Source organism: Rhinolophus sinicus, chromosome 1 (genome assembly GCF_057876585.1).
Source record: "Rhinolophus sinicus isolate RSI-liver-muscle chromosome 1, RSI-T2T, whole genome shotgun sequence".
In the NCBI taxonomy this organism is placed as follows: Eukaryota; Metazoa; Chordata; class Mammalia; order Chiroptera; family Rhinolophidae; genus Rhinolophus; species Rhinolophus sinicus.
The window spans coordinates 114,419,859-114,438,021 of NC_142501.1; the positions used below are offsets into that span (position 1 = coordinate 114,419,859).

The 18,163-nt window shown below is 39.3% G+C and overlaps 1 protein-coding gene across 1 annotated transcript; it reads right to left on the minus strand.

Annotated features, from left to right (window-relative positions):
- Positions 1-3,274: 3,274 nt before the first annotated feature.
- Positions 3,275-17,978, minus strand: LOC148759219 (uncharacterized). Its single transcript, XM_088793544.1, has 5 exons — positions 14,385-17,978; positions 10,788-10,902; positions 10,452-10,625; positions 4,728-4,834; positions 3,275-3,416 (listed from the first exon to the last, which is right to left on the minus strand). Exons 1-5 carry the CDS (start codon positions 14,618-14,620, stop codon positions 3,275-3,277), a joined length of 774 nt encoding a protein of 257 aa, XP_088649670.1. The 5' UTR covers positions 14,621-17,978.
- Positions 17,979-18,163: the final 185 nt, after the last annotated feature.

Sequence of the window (18,163 nt, forward strand, 5' to 3'; positions counted from 1 at the left end):
AGTAGAATAGCGTTTTTGTCATTGTGAAACTTTTCTGTACTTTTATTATCATCTTTCGAGTCCTAAGTTGGGCTATGGGAACATTTATTGTGATTATCTTTTGACTAATGGCTACAGAGCATCTTGTTCTAGAGAAATTACACTGTCATGACAACTATCCAACGAACAGAAGAAAACAGCTTCTTCTAATGAGGTCAACATGTCTCACTCTGTTTTGACTTATGAGGAAAAAAGGTGATACTAGTGAGAACTTGTTGGCATAGCCACATGGAAAATAACCCATGCTTCTCAGCAAGGCACAGCTTTACTGACTTGCATCAGGAGATACCTTTCAAAAACAGTCTCACTGCGATTCCTTCACACTGGCTAAGTTTTGCAGTTCTTACTGTTTGCCATTTGTTTATGGGACTAGGAAGGTATTGTTGAGTTCCTAGTTTTAGTTACATTATGGTGAGACAAACCACAATGTAATCACAAGAATTCATTCACTACCTGTAAGCCATTTGATGTAAAATTTAAACAAAGGTCCATTTTTAGAACAAGTCCAACTTGTTGCAAGGTGATTGATTATAGAAGAAACATACAACATACTGATTTAAAAATCATTTTTCGTATTTACACAAATATCATATGGGATTGTAGGGGTCATGACTAGATAAATGACTTTCTTTTCACACAATACGCTCTCAGATTTTAAATACCGACAATTCACTTTTATAATAATTCTGAATACTAGACTATTAAGAAAGACATTAACTAAGAAAGAAAAAATATACATGCAATATACACATTTTGCTTTAACAGCTCTTTCAATAGCAAAACTTTCTTAGTCTTACTGTATGTCTGGTAGGACCACAAAGTATACTTCACTATTAGGAGTCTTACCTCGACTGTTATTGTCAGAAGACTTTTTCCATCTCCTCTCTTTTTTACAATCAGAAATTAGTTTGGCGTCGCTATGTGTAAAAGAGGTGATAATATTACTGTGGTATAACTGACAGGAACACATTTATCAAAACATGGAATTCTTAGAGTATTTCAGGTAATGTCTGAGCTAATATAAAAACTTGAATTATCCCATACGCTTCAATTTTGTAAGTTCTACAGACAAACAAAGAAAAAACAACTCATAGACACAGACAACAGTTCAGTGGCTGTCAGAGAGTAAGTGGAAGAGGGGATAGATAGTAGAAAAGGGTAAAGGGGGTCAAATACATGGTGACAGAAGGAGAACTGACTCTGGGTGGTCAACACACAATGTGATATACAGACAATATATTAAAGAATTGGACATTTGAAACCTATGTAATTTTACTAACCGTTGTCACCCCTATCAACTTAAGTTAAAAAAACAACAACATGGTAAGTTGTACAAAATTTTTCTTAAGCATGTGATTAAAGAAGACAAAAAAGCAAGGTGAACCAGTCATGGTGAGGGCAGAATAGTTCAGTCAGTTAATTAGAATTAGCAGGGGCAAGTGGCGAGAACTGAGAAATCCTAGTTCCATAGTCCACAAGATCCATTGTCGGAGAAGTCACTGCTGTTAGGCTCAGAGTTTTCCTCTACAAACCAAGCAGCTCACTGCCTTATTTTACAGGTTGTCAGAGGATCAAATAGATAATACAACAAAATGGAAGGCAATGGAGTAAGTTTTTTTTGAGCTTTAGTTTTTGAAATTGTTTTGGAATTCCAAATAAATCTAATGTGTGCTTTTCATAGGTTCTATTTAACATTCAAATGCTGCAGTTTACAGAAAATGTTTTAAATGTTGGTTATTAGCTACTCTTTCTTTGTGGTTTGTAATTCAGTACATCTCAGCTATTATGTAATTTGTAATTAAAGGCATTTAGAAATATGTTACCTCAATAAGTCAGATAACATAATTGCCCCCTATTATCGTAGCTAATCACACCAGTGGCAGAAAACGTATAGAAGTCAAGACCTGGCTTGGACTACTTCTGTCTCATGACTACCTCCTGAAACTCTGAACTATCAGATCTTTCTAACCTTCCTAGGCATCCCCAGTTGACTTGGAAGATACAACACATGCACATTCATGAGGCATGGAAGGGGTGCAGCTAGTCTAACACCAAGTAACCTCCTTTAGATCCAGAGCTTCCTGTTTACTGGCTTCCATGTCAGGCAAAACTTTAAATATTCTGAAACTTGAGGGAGAGTCAAGTCACTTGACAGATTTTCATTATTTTGGAAAACAGATCACTGAGCCTCATCTTAACTAAGGAATCACAGGCAAGTTAGTGCCTGCTACTGTGGGAAAGGCGTTATGGGACCTTCCAGGACCTAAGGAAAGATACTCCATGGGATAGCAAGTGGCCTTGGCGTACAGATCTGGTAACAAAGGAGAAAGGAAAGTCTGATCTTTTCCTGCAGCATTACTGGCACCTCTCTGACAGCTCAGAATGTTCCAACTAACATGTGCTAGCAGAAGACAAAACAAGACACTCAAAAGGGTAAGTCATCATGAGGTCTGGGCTAAGATGTGGGCCCCGCATAGTTTTGTTTTTCAGTGTTGGGGAAGGGTGTGTGTGGCTAAAGCTAGAAGTCCAAGCTCCCGGGACAGGGTGCTGGTGCTCTGGAATAGGGGCTGAGAATGTAAACAAACACATGCGTGTCAAGTAAAAAATATCGTCACTTGGAAGTCCAAGTGTGGAAAACCACGAACACCGAGGACTCGGGATCAGCAAGGGCACCTGGGAGCACAGGTAGTCATGACGACAGGACCCGTTGCTACAGCAAGCCTGCAGCAACACAATCAATGGAAACCAATGAATCACCAGAATGACCTTCGTTCCCTCTCCATCTGACTTGTGAAAGAGGATGGTCCCCCTTGGACTTAGGGAACACTTTGGCTTCTTGAAAATTTCAAGGGGGAGAGCATAGCCGATAGCCTCCAGAAAATAGAGAATTTCCTGCTAAACTGTACATTTTACACCCCCAAATAACTAGTTGAAAAAGTCAGAGAAGAGACATTATTGGTACCTGACACACAGGGGTTATGCTTGGAATGAAATGGAGAATGTTGGGATCCCTAGAGATAAAGGTCTTCAAAGTTCTGGGATAAGGAATCTGTCCCTTTGCTACGTCTTCCACGTCTGACCGTTTGTTTGGTTTCTGGCTGAGGATATCTACTAACTCACTGCCATGCCCCCACTGCCTGAACCCAGTTATGAAGTCTCACCTGTTACCTAAGAAGTAACAGTTAAAGTATTTGGAAGTTCAGTTTTGTGATAATTAGCATGTCAATGTAAACACTTACTCCTTCAAACCTTTAGATAAAGCATATTCTTCTGCAGTGAATCCAAAGTCATCTTGAGCAAAGACATCTGCACCTGCCTGAAGCAGCAGCCGGACTATATTTGAGGATTTAGCCTTTACAGCAAGCATGAGGGCTGTTCTGAAATAACAGACAGACAACTTCACCCTTAGGAACTGTAAGTTACCTAAACAGCAACATTGAGAGACTCTACCAAGTGCAATATATTGCTTATCTGTATAGAATTGACCATTTACATGCTTAAGTGTTCATCTTTGTAAATTATGTCCAAAGCTAAAATGAAGGCACATGAAAACAACAAAAACAAAAAGCCTCTTGCCCCACTTGGGTACTACCTAGAAGTTGCTAATTTAAAGTTCTTTAATAGACAAGTCACTCTGCTGAGGTCACTTATCTGAAGTAGGTGAAGATTTCAATGAAGAATTTCCCGTTTCTTCCTTAGTCTTATATACGTTACATCCAAAGTCAGCTAGAAGTCAGGTAAATTAAAGCTAGTTGGCAGGCTCAAAACAATAGTATTAATAATAATTCTAGCAATCATTGTCATCATTGAAGTTAATGGTGCGCATAAGCACGTGCTGGGCACCGAATTACACGCCAGGTCGTGACACACGACCATCCTCGAAGGAGATATGATTTTCCTCGTTTCCACATCGGGAAACATGTGTGGTGATGACAGTAATGTTCCCATGGTCACACACGTGACACGTAGGAAAGCTGAGCATTGAACCCAGTCCTGAGTGAACTGAAAGCCCATCTCTTTTTTTATCACCCATCCATGACTTGTTTCATTAAAGAAGAAGTTTATTCAGTTAATGTTGTCTTTCTCCCTTCTACCCACACCAATTAAAAATGATAAAACAAAAACACATCAAAATAGACTAGAAATGAAAAAGGATAAAAACGGAGGAACATCTGGTAGTAGCAATTCACAGTCACTTAGGGAAATCCCTATGACATCAGCATTCCTTGAAGAAAACAATTTCAAGCAGAGTCATCCAAACAACAAAATCAACTCCTATTTACCTTTAACGTGCATCTTTTAAGGAAAACTGAATACGCGGCAGAGGTTAAAAAAACTGTCAGAGAGACTAAATCCCATATTGTGTCATAAACTAAGTCAGACCCCATACTACACAAAACTAGTAAAATTACAGTGAAAACCCTTTAGCTAATATAATACCACGTGACCCCAAACTGCAATGACAAATGACATCAGTCGGTATCATAAAGGAATATGAATCCTGCAAGATACGGTTCTTCCAGTTCACCAGTCAGAATAATTGCTTTTCTACCTAACGGACGATGTGCTGATATTTTTCACTTTGTAATCATAGGTTAATCCTCTTCTTATTAATCTTTCTGACTTGAGTAACTGTTACCGCTCTAAAACAGTTCTAAGTTTAAAAACAAAAGAACAAACCACTGTACCTTTTCCACTTATCAACTGCATGTATGTTTGCATGTCTCTCGAGTAAAAACTCCACCATTTCCTGGCTCTTCCGATGCACAGCAAATAAAAGTGGTGTAAAATCAAACTGTAAAACAGAAAACATTTTACAGCTTAAAAACTACATAGTTCTACATCAAATTTGAAAACTCATAAAAGATCCTCTAAACTTGAACATACACTAGAGAAAGTAAATACAAAGTAGCCCTCTGTGCTGTCATCTGCTGCTCCTTCCCTTTAAAATATCCTCCTTCTTCCTCTCCAACGGATGAACTTCCACCTTATTCTCCAGAACTCCCCTCAAACACTGACAGCCCTGGTTCCAAAATCTTTGCTCCTATCACAGTCTCTACCGCACTGCACTGCAGTGATTTCATCGTTCCCATCTGAACCCGGAGCTTTTGGAGGGCAGGGGCTATTCTTCATCCCTGTGTCTCCAAGCTCGAAATCATAGACGTAAATGCTTTAAGTCGTTTTATTGAATTGAAAACCTAAATAATTGTTTCTGGGGCAGTGTTTGTTACATTGTATTCCAAAGAATATGTACTTTACCAGAAATTAACTACTGTGGCCCAGTAGGAAGATTCCAGAAAGAGCACCTGTGTTTGAGAAGTATTATAAAACTGTGCTTTATATGGCTATTACTAAAGAAGTGTTTCAGGTTGCTTATTCCCGATTTGACAATACTTTTCTGTGGCAAACATTAACGTTTGAAATATCATGGAATTTCAGGGATATAGTTTGGAGAGCTTTCCAACAGAGGTGAAGGTTTTCTGCAGCTTATGCAAACATGCTTGCTTCTCTTCTATCCATGTTCTCAGGATCCCAGATGTCAACTTCAGGCTCTCCTGCTCCAAAAGGGTCACTAAAGAAATGGACTCTAAATTAAAAAGAGTTAGGCTTCAAATGACCTTTGATTGCTTATCGCTAAATGGTCCATGGGTTTTCTCCCATTATAAGATGATGGGTTTTTATCTGGGCTGTTGGTAAGCTCAATGTGAAATTTCATTCTCAGTTACGATGATAATCTTGGGACCCCAATCCCTATCTACTTTTTGAAAAAATCTGTTTTTATTCTGGGTCTATTTTAATTGCTACTTAAAATTATTTTACGGCTCAGGCAAAATATAACTCCGAAATAAAATATCATGGCTTATCAGTTAACGTTTTAATACTGATCTTTTAGCATCATGAAAGCGACTAAATCACTTGCAGTTTTAAGGAACCCTGTTGAGGAGGAAGACAGAATGCTGACTGGAATATGCATGACACCTACAACTATAGCCATCACTGACCTCATAAGACTTAAAGCCATTTCCATGGGTATGATCATTTATAGGACGTATAATGAAAAAGGAAGGCTTTTTTCTTTTTCTTTTTGTTTTTTTAAAAGAAAAACAACTTAGGAATTCTAGCTTGAAAAACTTACTCTCATTCTAAGGAGATTAACATAGAACACATATAATAAATCAACATGGACTGTCTTGAAAATCTTGAAATGTTTATCAAAATACTCTGTACGAGAGGAATCGCACACTCCAGTGCTTCCGGAGGCAAAGAAGGGGACCCAAGTAAGTGAAGAACCCAGGTGGGGACAGCAGCACTCTGGGGAACACATGTCTCATAGAAGAGGCGCAGCCTCTCCACAGGACACCCACTGTAGTCAGGGCTCAAGGGGACCAGGCTGGATTCGTTAAGAGAAGCTTGACATCGTTGTTTCTTCATCGGTCCCCAAACTCTCGATGTTGGTTCAACATAGGGGGGCAAACTAAACATATCGAGGAGCCACAACTAGTCTATGGCCCACTTGGGATTTGTTATCTGCCTTTTCCAAATGTTTGTGTATAATGTGAATATTTGTATGTAAAATCTTTCCGTTTTTTAGTATCATAAGCTTCATTAAAAATCTGGGCCCCAACTTGCAACAAAACTGTCACTTAGACTCATTACACCCACTTCAAGAATTTTTCCCATTCTTATTCAAACCATAATCTATCTGTATTCATTTTTCAGATTGTTAATCCAATGGATAATTACATTAGAGGACTGCTGACACTAAATTATTGACACTTCCCATCTGTATTGCTACTAACTTCATGGGATTTCATGTTTAAACCTACCATCGTGATTATGCCACGGCTCTATGAATTTCCCAGACATACTGAGAGAGTTTATCACACACTTTCGATCACTGCAGCATCACTTACGGTGGCCAAGAAACGGAAACAACCACACTGTCCTTCAATAGATGGCTGGATAAAGAAGATGTGGTATGTATACACTAAGGCATACTGCTGTGCCATAGAACAAATGAAATGCTGCCATTTGGGACAACACGCATGGATCATGACATTATTATGCTGTGCAACACAAATCGGACAGAAAAAGTCGAGGACCATACAACTTCACTCATATGAGGGATAGGAAACTGAAAGCAACAGATGAACAAGACAAAGAAACAAAAACTCATCGACACAGACAACAGTTGAGTGCTTACCAGAACGTAAGGGGGGACGGTGGATAGTAGAGGAGGGTAAGGGGGGTCAAATATACTGTGAAGGCAGGAGAACTGACTCTGGGTGGTGAGCACATAATATGACATATAGATGACGCATTATAGAAATGTTCATTGCAGCTTTGTTTACGGTGGCCAAGACATGCAAACAACCAAAATGTCCTTCGATAGATGAATGGATGAAGAAGTTGTGGTATATATACACAATGGAATACTATTCGGCAGTAAGAAAAGATGATATAGGAACATCTGTGACAACATGGATGGATCTTGAGAGTGTAATGCTGAGCGAAATAAGTCAGACAGAAAAAGCAGAGAACCATGTGATTTCACTGATATGTGGTATATAAACCAAAAAGAACAAGACAAACAAATGAGAAACAGAATCTCATAGACACGGACAATGGTTTGGTGGTTGCCAGAGTATAAGGGGGGTGGGGGGTGGGGGGTGGGAGATGAGGGTAAGGGGGATCGAATATATGGTGATGGAAGGAGAACTGACTCTGGGTGATGAACACACAATGGGATTTATAGATGATGTAATACAGAATTGTACACCTGAAATCTATGTAATTTTACTAACAATTGTCACCCCAATAAATTTAATAAAAATAAAAATAAAATAAAAAGAAATGTACACTTGAAACCTATTTAAATACAATAACCACTGTCATCCCAATAAATTTAACTAAAAAACAAAGAAAAGAAAACTGGAGATTTACAGAACAACAGGCAAAAGAGTAGGCTCACAATTTCCTATTACTGCAGGAAACCCTGCTTGCAGTAAGCATTTGTTGATCTAACAAGTGGAGCACAAACAAACATGCAAAATTCTTAAAGGGCCCGATTCTGTGCATTAGGAGACCACCCATCAGCAAATTTCTGAAGATTCTCTGAGCGCCAGTGAATGACTGATGGCTGAAAGGAAAAAGGTGTTCTTTTTTAAGCCAGTAGATACCGCCAATGATATTTCCTTCCACTTCTCGAGCCCAGAGGTACAGACAGTTCAAAAGTCAGGCGAAGAGTGTTGGGAAGGAGAGAGCTGGAGGGTAATCACCTCCCAAACTCCACCTCTTCTAGAGATATTTAAGTATCTGAGATCTGCGAATTGATATATTGCACTAGTAGTTCTTCACCAAGAGTTGTATCCGAATCTCAGGGAAATATTTCTAAATAACACATGTCCAGGCCTTATTAGCTTTACTCAGTCAAAACCTTCAGGGAAGAGCCTAGCTTGTGAATGATTGTAAGTGTTTTTAAAGTTCCTAGGGTGACTTTGATTTGCCAGCACAATTCTAGCCGAGAACTAGTCCAGTAGACGATCACTTCAGTCTCTTCTCTCGCCTATGTCACCAATTTCCTCTGACATTGAGGATTAGGCCAAATAAAAGTGGAAGAGACATGTCACTTATGAAAAGCACACTTAATTTCCTGGGTAGGAGAGGAAACGGGATTAATAACTCAAAATGCAACTTGATTTCCTTCAAGCTAAACTCCTTTCTTCTCATGGGACAGTCTAGATTTCACAGCAGAGTTTAGACTCTTACCTAGGTGGCTCTTTCTGCCAGAACAGGATGATATGTCACTTAATTATCTGTCCTTCCCTCGTTTCCCACTTAATTGCCACCTGTTCACTGTAATTTGGAGGATTCGGAGCCTTCCTAGAAGTGGTCTCGGGGGAGTTTAAAACTCACTGACTCTCTCTCCCAAGCTAAGGATTATTATCCCCCAAAACTGCAGAGGACCTTGACTAAGTATATAAACCGAAGGAAAACAAAAATAAAAAAACACTTTTTATTAATTAAATTTATTGGGGTGACATTGGTTAGTAGTTGGTTGCAAGTGTCATTTCTATAATACATCATCTGTATATTGCATTGTGTGTTCACCACCAGAGTCAGTTCCCCTTCCATCATCATATATTTGACCCTTTTTCCTCATCTATCACCCCTCCCCTCTCTACCCTCTGGTAAATATCGAACTGTTGTCTGTGTCCATGAGTTTTTGAAAAATCTCTTCTTGTTATTTCCTCTCAATAGTTCAATTTCCAAATTCCCCTGCATATTTCTCATAGTTATTTCCTTTCCCTTTCCTTTTTCCCTCTCAGGCTTTGGCCAATGGGAGCTAAATAGCTTTATATAAATCACTTGTTTATAAATAGCAACTTGTCAACAGCAGGAAGATTTCAATGATATTGTAAAATGCTTTTGTTCGTTTGAGTTTTAAGGAGAAGCCGATTTCAAAGGCAAATTGTGCTTTCCTGCATTGTTTTGCATTAATTGGAAAACAACTCGGACGTGAAAAAACACTTAAAAAAGGAAGTGTTGCCTCTAACAAGTTGTGTTTTCACAAGTAATTTGTCACAAGTGCATAAAGGAGAGCTGTGCCCTCTACTGCTACTTTAGAGGTATGATCATGTAAAGTAAAATTTTAGAAAATTGAGTTCCAACTGTTTGCATTCAGGGGACGCTTGAGCTTCCAAAGATGTAAAATTGACCCTTCCTGTGTCAACCAAGGGCATTCCTGCTGGGGTTGCATTGGCGAGCGGTGATGTACGTCCAGGAACAAAAAGGGGTGAATGCAACCCCATCACCTGCTCCCTCTGTACGACAACCCGCCCAGCGTCTCCACGAGGCTGAGCAGGAGCCCCACTCCGAGGTGGAGACCCCAAGGGGGGCCATGGCTGGCAGAGTGGCTAGGAGCACAGGTGGATGCCCCGGCTGGATGTCCAAACGTGACTGGCCCTCCTGCCCCAATCTTCAGAACCCCCGAGGCCTGGGCTGCTCAGGGCCTGTGTCCTGCTGCTTCCCCTCCCCACCTGCATATCGCCAGCTCCCCGGCCGGGACCCAAGTTCCACCCTTCCTCCCACCCACCCCCAGGAGCACCCATCTCCTAGGCCCTGCCCTGTAGCAGCCACCCCCACATACTTCCAGCCCACCAGGTCTTCAGTCCTCGGTGGGCTCTGAGCCTTGCACCCACTCCCACGCAGTAACAGGACTGTTACAGGCCAGAGCTGGGCCCTTTCTGTGGCCAACCCATTTCCCCTTCCTGACTTGGCTTTGACTTGTTTCTGTGGCGACAGGGCCTGATGTACAGCATGCAGTATATATCGACTAGAAATAAAATGCTTGTGGCTGAAACACATGTATTATAAATAGTGTATAAATACATACATCTGTGGATCTATACCTCATTGGTTGCTTCCATATCTGCCTGGTGTTGCAGGAGCTGTTCAGCTATCGCGGTGTTGTGCCCCATGGCCGCATAGTGGAGAGCCGTGTTGCTACGGAAGTCCTTCATATGTGGGTCCGCTCCGTGTTTTAGTAGGATTGTTGCACACTTCTCTTCCTGGCTCTCCACGGCCTGTCAGGATTACGTCATTAAATAAACGGTAAATTATGGGAATTCAAAGTAAGCATTCCACAAGTTTCCACAATTAGGTATAGTTAATTGAGAGAAATTCATTTTTATTCTAAATAATTAAACCAAATCCATCTCCTGTTGACAGAGCTGGCTACCACATACCTTCATGAGAGCTGTCTTGTTTCTGTTGTCACCGACATTCATCTGGCATTTCTTCTCTGCTAGAAGAGTCACCACTTCCAGACGGCCAAAGGCGCAGGCCAAATGGAGAGCAGTCCTATGAGGGTGAGAGGACATTTAGGACATTACAGGGCACCGTCTCAAACATGCAGTTCTGCATGCAATTGTAAACATGACACACTACTCCAATGCCTTCAGAACCAACACAGAGTTTTCTTCTGCACAAAGGACAACATTCACGAGCTCTTGTTACTCGCCACACTAATGAAAGAGCAGCCTAAGCGACTACAGAGAGCATGCCCTGGGGAATCAGCTCAACTCGGGTTTGATCCTAACTTAACTCTACCACTTAATAGCTGTCCCTTAGCCTTTGTGTGCCTCCATTTCCTCATCAACAAATGGGGATAAAAATAGTACTTAACATCACAGGGCACTGTTGTTGGCTTAAATGGGAATCTATGCAAAGTGTTTACTTAGGTTCCTAGCACAAAACACACACTCAATAACTGTTTGGTAATATTATCCGAATTATTACCATCACTACTACTTTACAAGACAACATTTCAATTAAGTAAAATGATATCATTCTACCTACTTTGCAGCTGTGTTTTAAGGATTAAGAAAGAACACTGCATTGCAGTGGTTCTAAGATGCTTCTTTTCTCATATTTTAACACCTCTGACACTGGAAGGCAATGCATAATTCAGAATGCCTTGAAAGTATAGTTGGCGGCATTTAAATAATTTCTTACTGGTACTTACAAGAATGGGCATCCTACCACCCGTGGTGCCTGACGTGAAGTGAAATAATGGAAACACACCAGACCTTCCGCAGTTCTCCTCGTAAGTTGGCATCTAAATAAATGTTCGTTCTTAAGAGCATCACGGGGAAAGAGGACTAAAATCACAAAGTAATTCTTGTTTTGATTTTCAAGAAACTTGACGCCAAAGGAGACTCAGGAGTCAAGTGACTAGGGATGGCTCATTTCATTGACTGTGGAGATTCAAAGATTATATGAAAATCGGATGATTTCCAATGATCAATATTCATATTTAATACTATTGCACACTAGCTGAACAGCAAATTTGGTCACTGTTCACAACGTCCTAACTGTAGAAATCCTTTTGTTTGAAATGGGGGAGGAAAAGCTTCAATTGAGATTAGGTACAAATACTTCCATTTACAATTTTTCATTTCACTCCTACTGGGCAACATAAAGTTTTTTAAGGATGAAAAGGGCCTGAGAGATAGATTCTGAGAGTCCTGGGTAGACTGTGTCTGCTCCGTAACAGTTATTCAGTGTATATTTGATGAATAAATGGATTGAAAGAATGGATAACTATAGCTGGAGATTTCAACATTTGTAAACAACATTTTTATAGTAAAGCAGTACTTCTGCAATAGTAATAATCACTTATATGTGCTTTTTTGATCTCCACAAAGACAGAACCAAAATGATTAATCAAAAATCATTTAATATTATAGGTAATGAAGCACTATGTAATAAAAAAAAAAACTAAGTGTGTACAGAAATATAGATACATGAACTTCTACAGGCACAGATAAAAAGACTGCCTTTACTTCTGAAGAGGCTAAAAGTTGCCAAAAATACCAATCTTTAAAAAAAATATATTAAAAAATAGAAGTGAGAAATTGTTTTAATCTGAACAAGATTCATATACCTGGGAATAATGAAATATTACCTGGGATTACTTTATTAATAATAAACCATTACTAGAATTTCTGTATATGTTCAGTGTAGAGATCAGATTTTTTTAAAAAGAAAACGTCACAGTACAAATACTCAGATATCAAGTTTGCACATATTTTGGGCTAAAATAATATCGTAGTCCGTGTGTGTGTATAATCAAAGGAATGCTTTTCTCCTTTTCCGAGCTACCAGAGTACATCTTTGCACGTGAGCATGTATGTATCATCCATACCACCTTCAACGGTCTCAGGTAATTCCATCCTACGGATGCACTGCAATTTATTTACGAAATCCCTTGATGTGAGTTCTTCACAATACATTGATATTGTAAGCAGTGCTGAGAAAAACAAATTGTATGTGATTTATCTAATTATTTCATAAAGATATTTTAGTACTTGGAATTGATGCGTAAAGGGAACACACATTTTTAAATGTGGTACTTATCACCAACTGCCCGTTTGAAAAGTCAGAAGCAACTTAAACTTGAAGCAGCAGTACAAGTACCATGGCTCCTCATCTTCTCAACCTTGGAGGATGGAAAAGAAGTTGTCATCTCTCTTTCAACTTGAATTCCTTTTCTCACCTGGGACACTAAGTATTGGTCACTTACAGATACACAGAAAGAACTTGGTCCCATTCAAAATTCGAGTGCGTTTTTTCTGTTGATTTCAGACACTTCTCTATAAAACGAAGATACACTTTTCCCTGATATACTTATGCCGTACATAATTTGCAAGTACATTTTCTTTTATTTTGTTAATATTATTTTCTGATATACAGAGACTACTGATTTCTTATATTGCTCAACCAACCTTCTGAACTCTTGCTTTTCAAGTCTTCGCCAACATAAAAAAATGTATAAATAGGCATTTCTGTTTTCTTCTGGTACGTTCCTCATTTCGTATATTTATAAGTTTTTATCTATAGTACACCTGGAACTTATTTTTGTGATATGAAAATCTAACGAATTTTCTCCAAATACTTAACAGGTATTTCTCCGTCATTCATGAGTAATTCATCTTTTCTACTAACGTGAAATGCCGTCACTATCAAGCTCTAACATCCTACCTATATTAGGGTGTTTGGGCATTTTCAGCTATATTCCAATCATGTATCTCTCTTTTCAGCTCTTAGTAAAGAAATTGTGGCAATAGAGCACCTGTTGACACCTAGAAGGGCAAATCTTTGTCTACTGTGCAAAACGATTCTTAATGTCATCACCACAATCAAAGAGACAGCACGTGCAACCCAAACTTGTAAAGCCCTGAGAGTTTAGCCGGCTTATGTAAAACTGATACCTACAGGAAGAGCACACATGGGGAGAAAACGAGTCTTCCTAGGCAAGCCCACAGCATGTGCCCCTGGAAGCTTCCCTTCTAAGGCCCCTCAGTGAACACCGTACATACCTGGGTGGACACTGATGGAAAACGGATACTGGGCTTTAGCTGAAGAATTTTTAGCCCACAAGTTGATCTACTATGGGAATTCGTTTTCTCATTAAGCACTTTTCTATAGTATTTAACAATATGGTCTAAAACTGTGGACATCAAAAATAAAATGCTGCATATACTTCTTTTCATTTCTATTATTGATATTTAGTTAAATCGCTTTAACATTGTCAGTAAAGTGCTCTATAAGGGGAATTATGAGTGACGGGTCCTTGAGATTTTGTTCCTGGTGCTCACAAAGTCGGCCTGGGCACTGGCACCCGGGTAAGGTCCCCACCCGCGAGGGAACACAGCACAGCGCCCTGGGTGACAGGAGGGCTGAGCTCCACCTGGATGAGCCTGGGCCGCTGAGCCCTTCTGCCAGGTCCCCCAGCCTCCTCCAGGCCCGCCCGTGCCCACTGGCCTCGCAGGCCCTCTCACCTCTTCTGCTTGTCTCTGTCATTCAATCTCTCTGGATGGCGCGAGAGAAGCCTCTTCACTTCTGATACGTCGCCCCTGCAGGCAGCTTTGTGGATTTGGGGGAGATCTCTGTCTTGGATGTGGTACCCAAACTGCAAGGAGACACCATCTCCAGTCCAAGGATGCCTGCCAAGACCATCGCTCTGTGATCTCTTTCCGAAAACCTTCCGAAGCCCGAAGCCAATAACCTTCTTCATGGCCAAGCCTAAGGGCTTCAGAACCTCCTCAGCACTTCTTACGCTTTTTTTCTCCCGAGCCCAACCAACAGCAGACTCTAGAGCAGCCAACTCCCTGTCGCCACACTATCCCAGCAGGGCAGTTAGGAAGTTTGGAATCTCTCAGCCCAGAGAATGGCTGTAACCAAGCAACGGTGCACGGGTCAGAGACTGATGTCAACTGCGCATGCGCACAGAAGCCCCGTGGCTGAGGTCAAGGGTACCCAGAGCGCTCGTGCAAGGCCCAGGTGTCTCAAGTTTCAGAGATTGCTCGTGGGCAGCGCTGAGTTCCATTCTGACCTTGGTGGGCGTTGGCCCAGTCTTTTGCTGGGTGGTCTGAGCAAAATGAAATAGGACATTTCATTTCCTGAATTAAGAAAGCAGAGATGTAACAGGCAGAGAACTTGGGAGAAGCAAAAACCATAAATGAGAGAAGGGGAAAAAACAACTTTATGTACCCTAAACTGAAATCTAATAATCTCGATTTATAAAACAGACAAGCATTTAAAAGCTTGATTCCCAGAGATAACTCTTCTGTATTTTGAAATGTTTTACTTTCAACCTCAATATCTATCACCTTAGACCCAAAAATCTACTTAAAAAAATTGGAGTATACTTTGTACTTATCTGCTTTGTGAATAAGGCCTGTGGAACTAGAAATCTCTTTCTCTTTTCAGTATATATGTCAAGAAAGAAAGGAAATTTGCTCTTTTTGCCTCAGGATTTCACCAATTTATTCAGTCTAGAATGGCCAGAAAAGATCCACCTTTCCAATCCTTTCTTTAGTTGGTATTATATTCACTTGTCAATTTGTGACGACTGGACCAGTAGTATTATAGCCGATGTTTGATTTTCAAACACTTTTTTAAAAACCCACCTTAAATTTGTCACTTAAATCCTTCAACTGTCTTTCCAAACGTGAGTTCGCATTAAGTTAATCGGTTCATAACTAACCACACTGCTGACTGTTCATTTTTGGCAGTGTCACGACACTTGTCTGTACAATGATTTTGCCAATATTTGAGTATTTAATCATCTTTTTGTCCTTATAAAACTGAGTAGGAAATATAAAAATGAATTTACCAATACGCAGAAGCATAGATCATACAGACATAATACAGTTATTAAACCTAGACATTATTAGACAGTCTGAGAAACATCCTTACGTCAAGTGAAACAAATTAAAGAAAATATATAAATCATTAGAAATAAATCATGGAAGATTATAGCTAAAAATCAAGGATAAACCAGTAATAGCTTTGACAACTTTCTTGGGATGAAACCCTTACATTACAACACGTTAAGGCTACTATTAGGTTTTTGTGCTTTTAAGTTGCATATGCATTTGAACCTAAAATGCTATGAACTAGCAATCACTTCTCCTTAATCACTACGTAATTTTGGCATCTAGTGGAAAAAGTATCTACTATTTTTCTAATCTACCATTTCAGAAGGAAAGAGTCCAATTTTAGCTGTTGCGTCTTTCTGAGTTTTCAAAAATGGATTCCAGCAGAGAAAGACTGTTTCTGATGCTCGGGAGAATATTTTGGCCCTTTTGTCACAAACACCGAGTGCAGGTTTTCGGTAGTGCTTCTATACATCATGTACCTCCTAAGTAGTGTACATAGCTGTTTCCAAGTGCAGAAATGTTTCCATCTTTGAAATTTAGCAAGATACGAGTCTACATGACACAACGTTTTACTCTAGATGAAGAGTATTTTTCAGATTTGTATATGTTATGCTTGAATGGAGTATTGTTTTCATTATACGTCCAATATGCATTATTATGTAAAAGCTCAACTTACATTTTCTTTCAATCTTGGGCTTTGCTATGCATTCTTTTAAAGGTGTATTTTGGTGAACTAAAGTTTTCAAAGTTTTGAAATCCCATTTTTCTTCTCTTTCTCCTCCTCTTCCCCTTTGTTCTCCATTTTTGCTTAGAGTTCTCTGTGTCTTCTCTAAAATTTTGCCTATTCCAAGATTACAAAAAAATTCATCCCTGTGTTGTTCTCAAAACAGATACCGTGTTTCCCTGAAAATAAGACCCAGCTGGACAATCAGTTGTAATGCGTCTTTTGGAGCAAAAATTAATATAAGACCCGGTCTTATTTTACTGCAATATAAGACCGGCTCTTATATAATATAATATAATACCCAGTCTTATATTAATTTTTGCTCCAAAACATGCGATAGAGCTGGTTGTCCAGCTAGGTCTAATTCTGGGCGAAACACGGTAGTTTTGTTTTTACATTTGATCCATAAACTTGTGTTTGTCACAAAGTATGCAAAGAGATTCATTTTCTTTCCATAATAGTTGTCTGTTTTTTCCAGCATCATTAGTAAAAGGACTATCGTTTCCCTAATTAATTTGGATTAACTTGGCACCTCTGTCAAAGAATCAGTTGACAATTTAAGTGTGGCTTTTTTCTGACCACTGATCTTATCATCTGTACTAAAGCCAATACCACACTGCCTTGAAGATTAAAGCTGTACAGTAATTCTTGAAATTAGGTCGTGTAAGTTGTCCAACATTTTTCTTCTTTTCCAAATTGTTTTTGCGATTCTAGGTTCCTTAGATTTAAATATTCATTTTAGAATCAGCCTGTCAATTTATCCAAACAAGAGAGAGCCACAGAGAGAGAGAGAGAGAAAGCCTTCTGGGATCATGACTAGTTTACGGTGGATCTACAGATCAATTTGGAAAATAGATATTTTAGGATTATGGATGCTTCCACCTGTGAACATGGTCTACGTGTGTATTGATTTATGTCCTTAATTTGTCTCAAGAACATCTTCTAGGTTTAGGCGTATTTACTTCCAAGTATTGTTTATTTTTATGGCACTTTGAATAATACTAATTTTAAATTCCTTTTCCATGTTATTCTAGTACATAAAAATACAATTGATTTTGGTAAACTTACCTTATATAGTGTAACTTGATTACGTTCACTTATTAGTTCTTGCAGATTTTAGTAGTATATCTATACAACTATGGGAAGGGCACATAAAAGCCATTGTATTTCCTCTGATATAATCTTTATTTCTTACTTGTCTTATTACATTGGTTTAAAACATCCAGAAAAACGTGGGAAAACATACTAAGTGCAGGATCCCTGCCTTGTTCCCATCTCTATGGGAAACATCAAGTATAATAATTACCTGGAGGTATTTCATAGCGGTTTCTATCAGGTTGCGAAAGATCCTCTCTATTCTGAGTAAGCTGAGATGCTTGATCATGAATAGATACTGAATTCTGTCACACAATTTTCATCCATCTTTTAAGATTATCATGTCATTTCTTACTCTAATCTAATTCTCTTTATGTCGAATGACTTTTTTTTTTTTTTTTTTTTATTAAATTTATTGGGGTGACAATTGTTAGTAAAATTACATAGATTCCAGGTGTACAATTCTGTATTACATCATCTATAAATCCCATTGTGTGTTCATCACCCAGAGTCAGTTCTCCTTCCATCACCGTATATTCGATCCCCCTTACCCTCATCTCCCACCCCCCACCCCCCG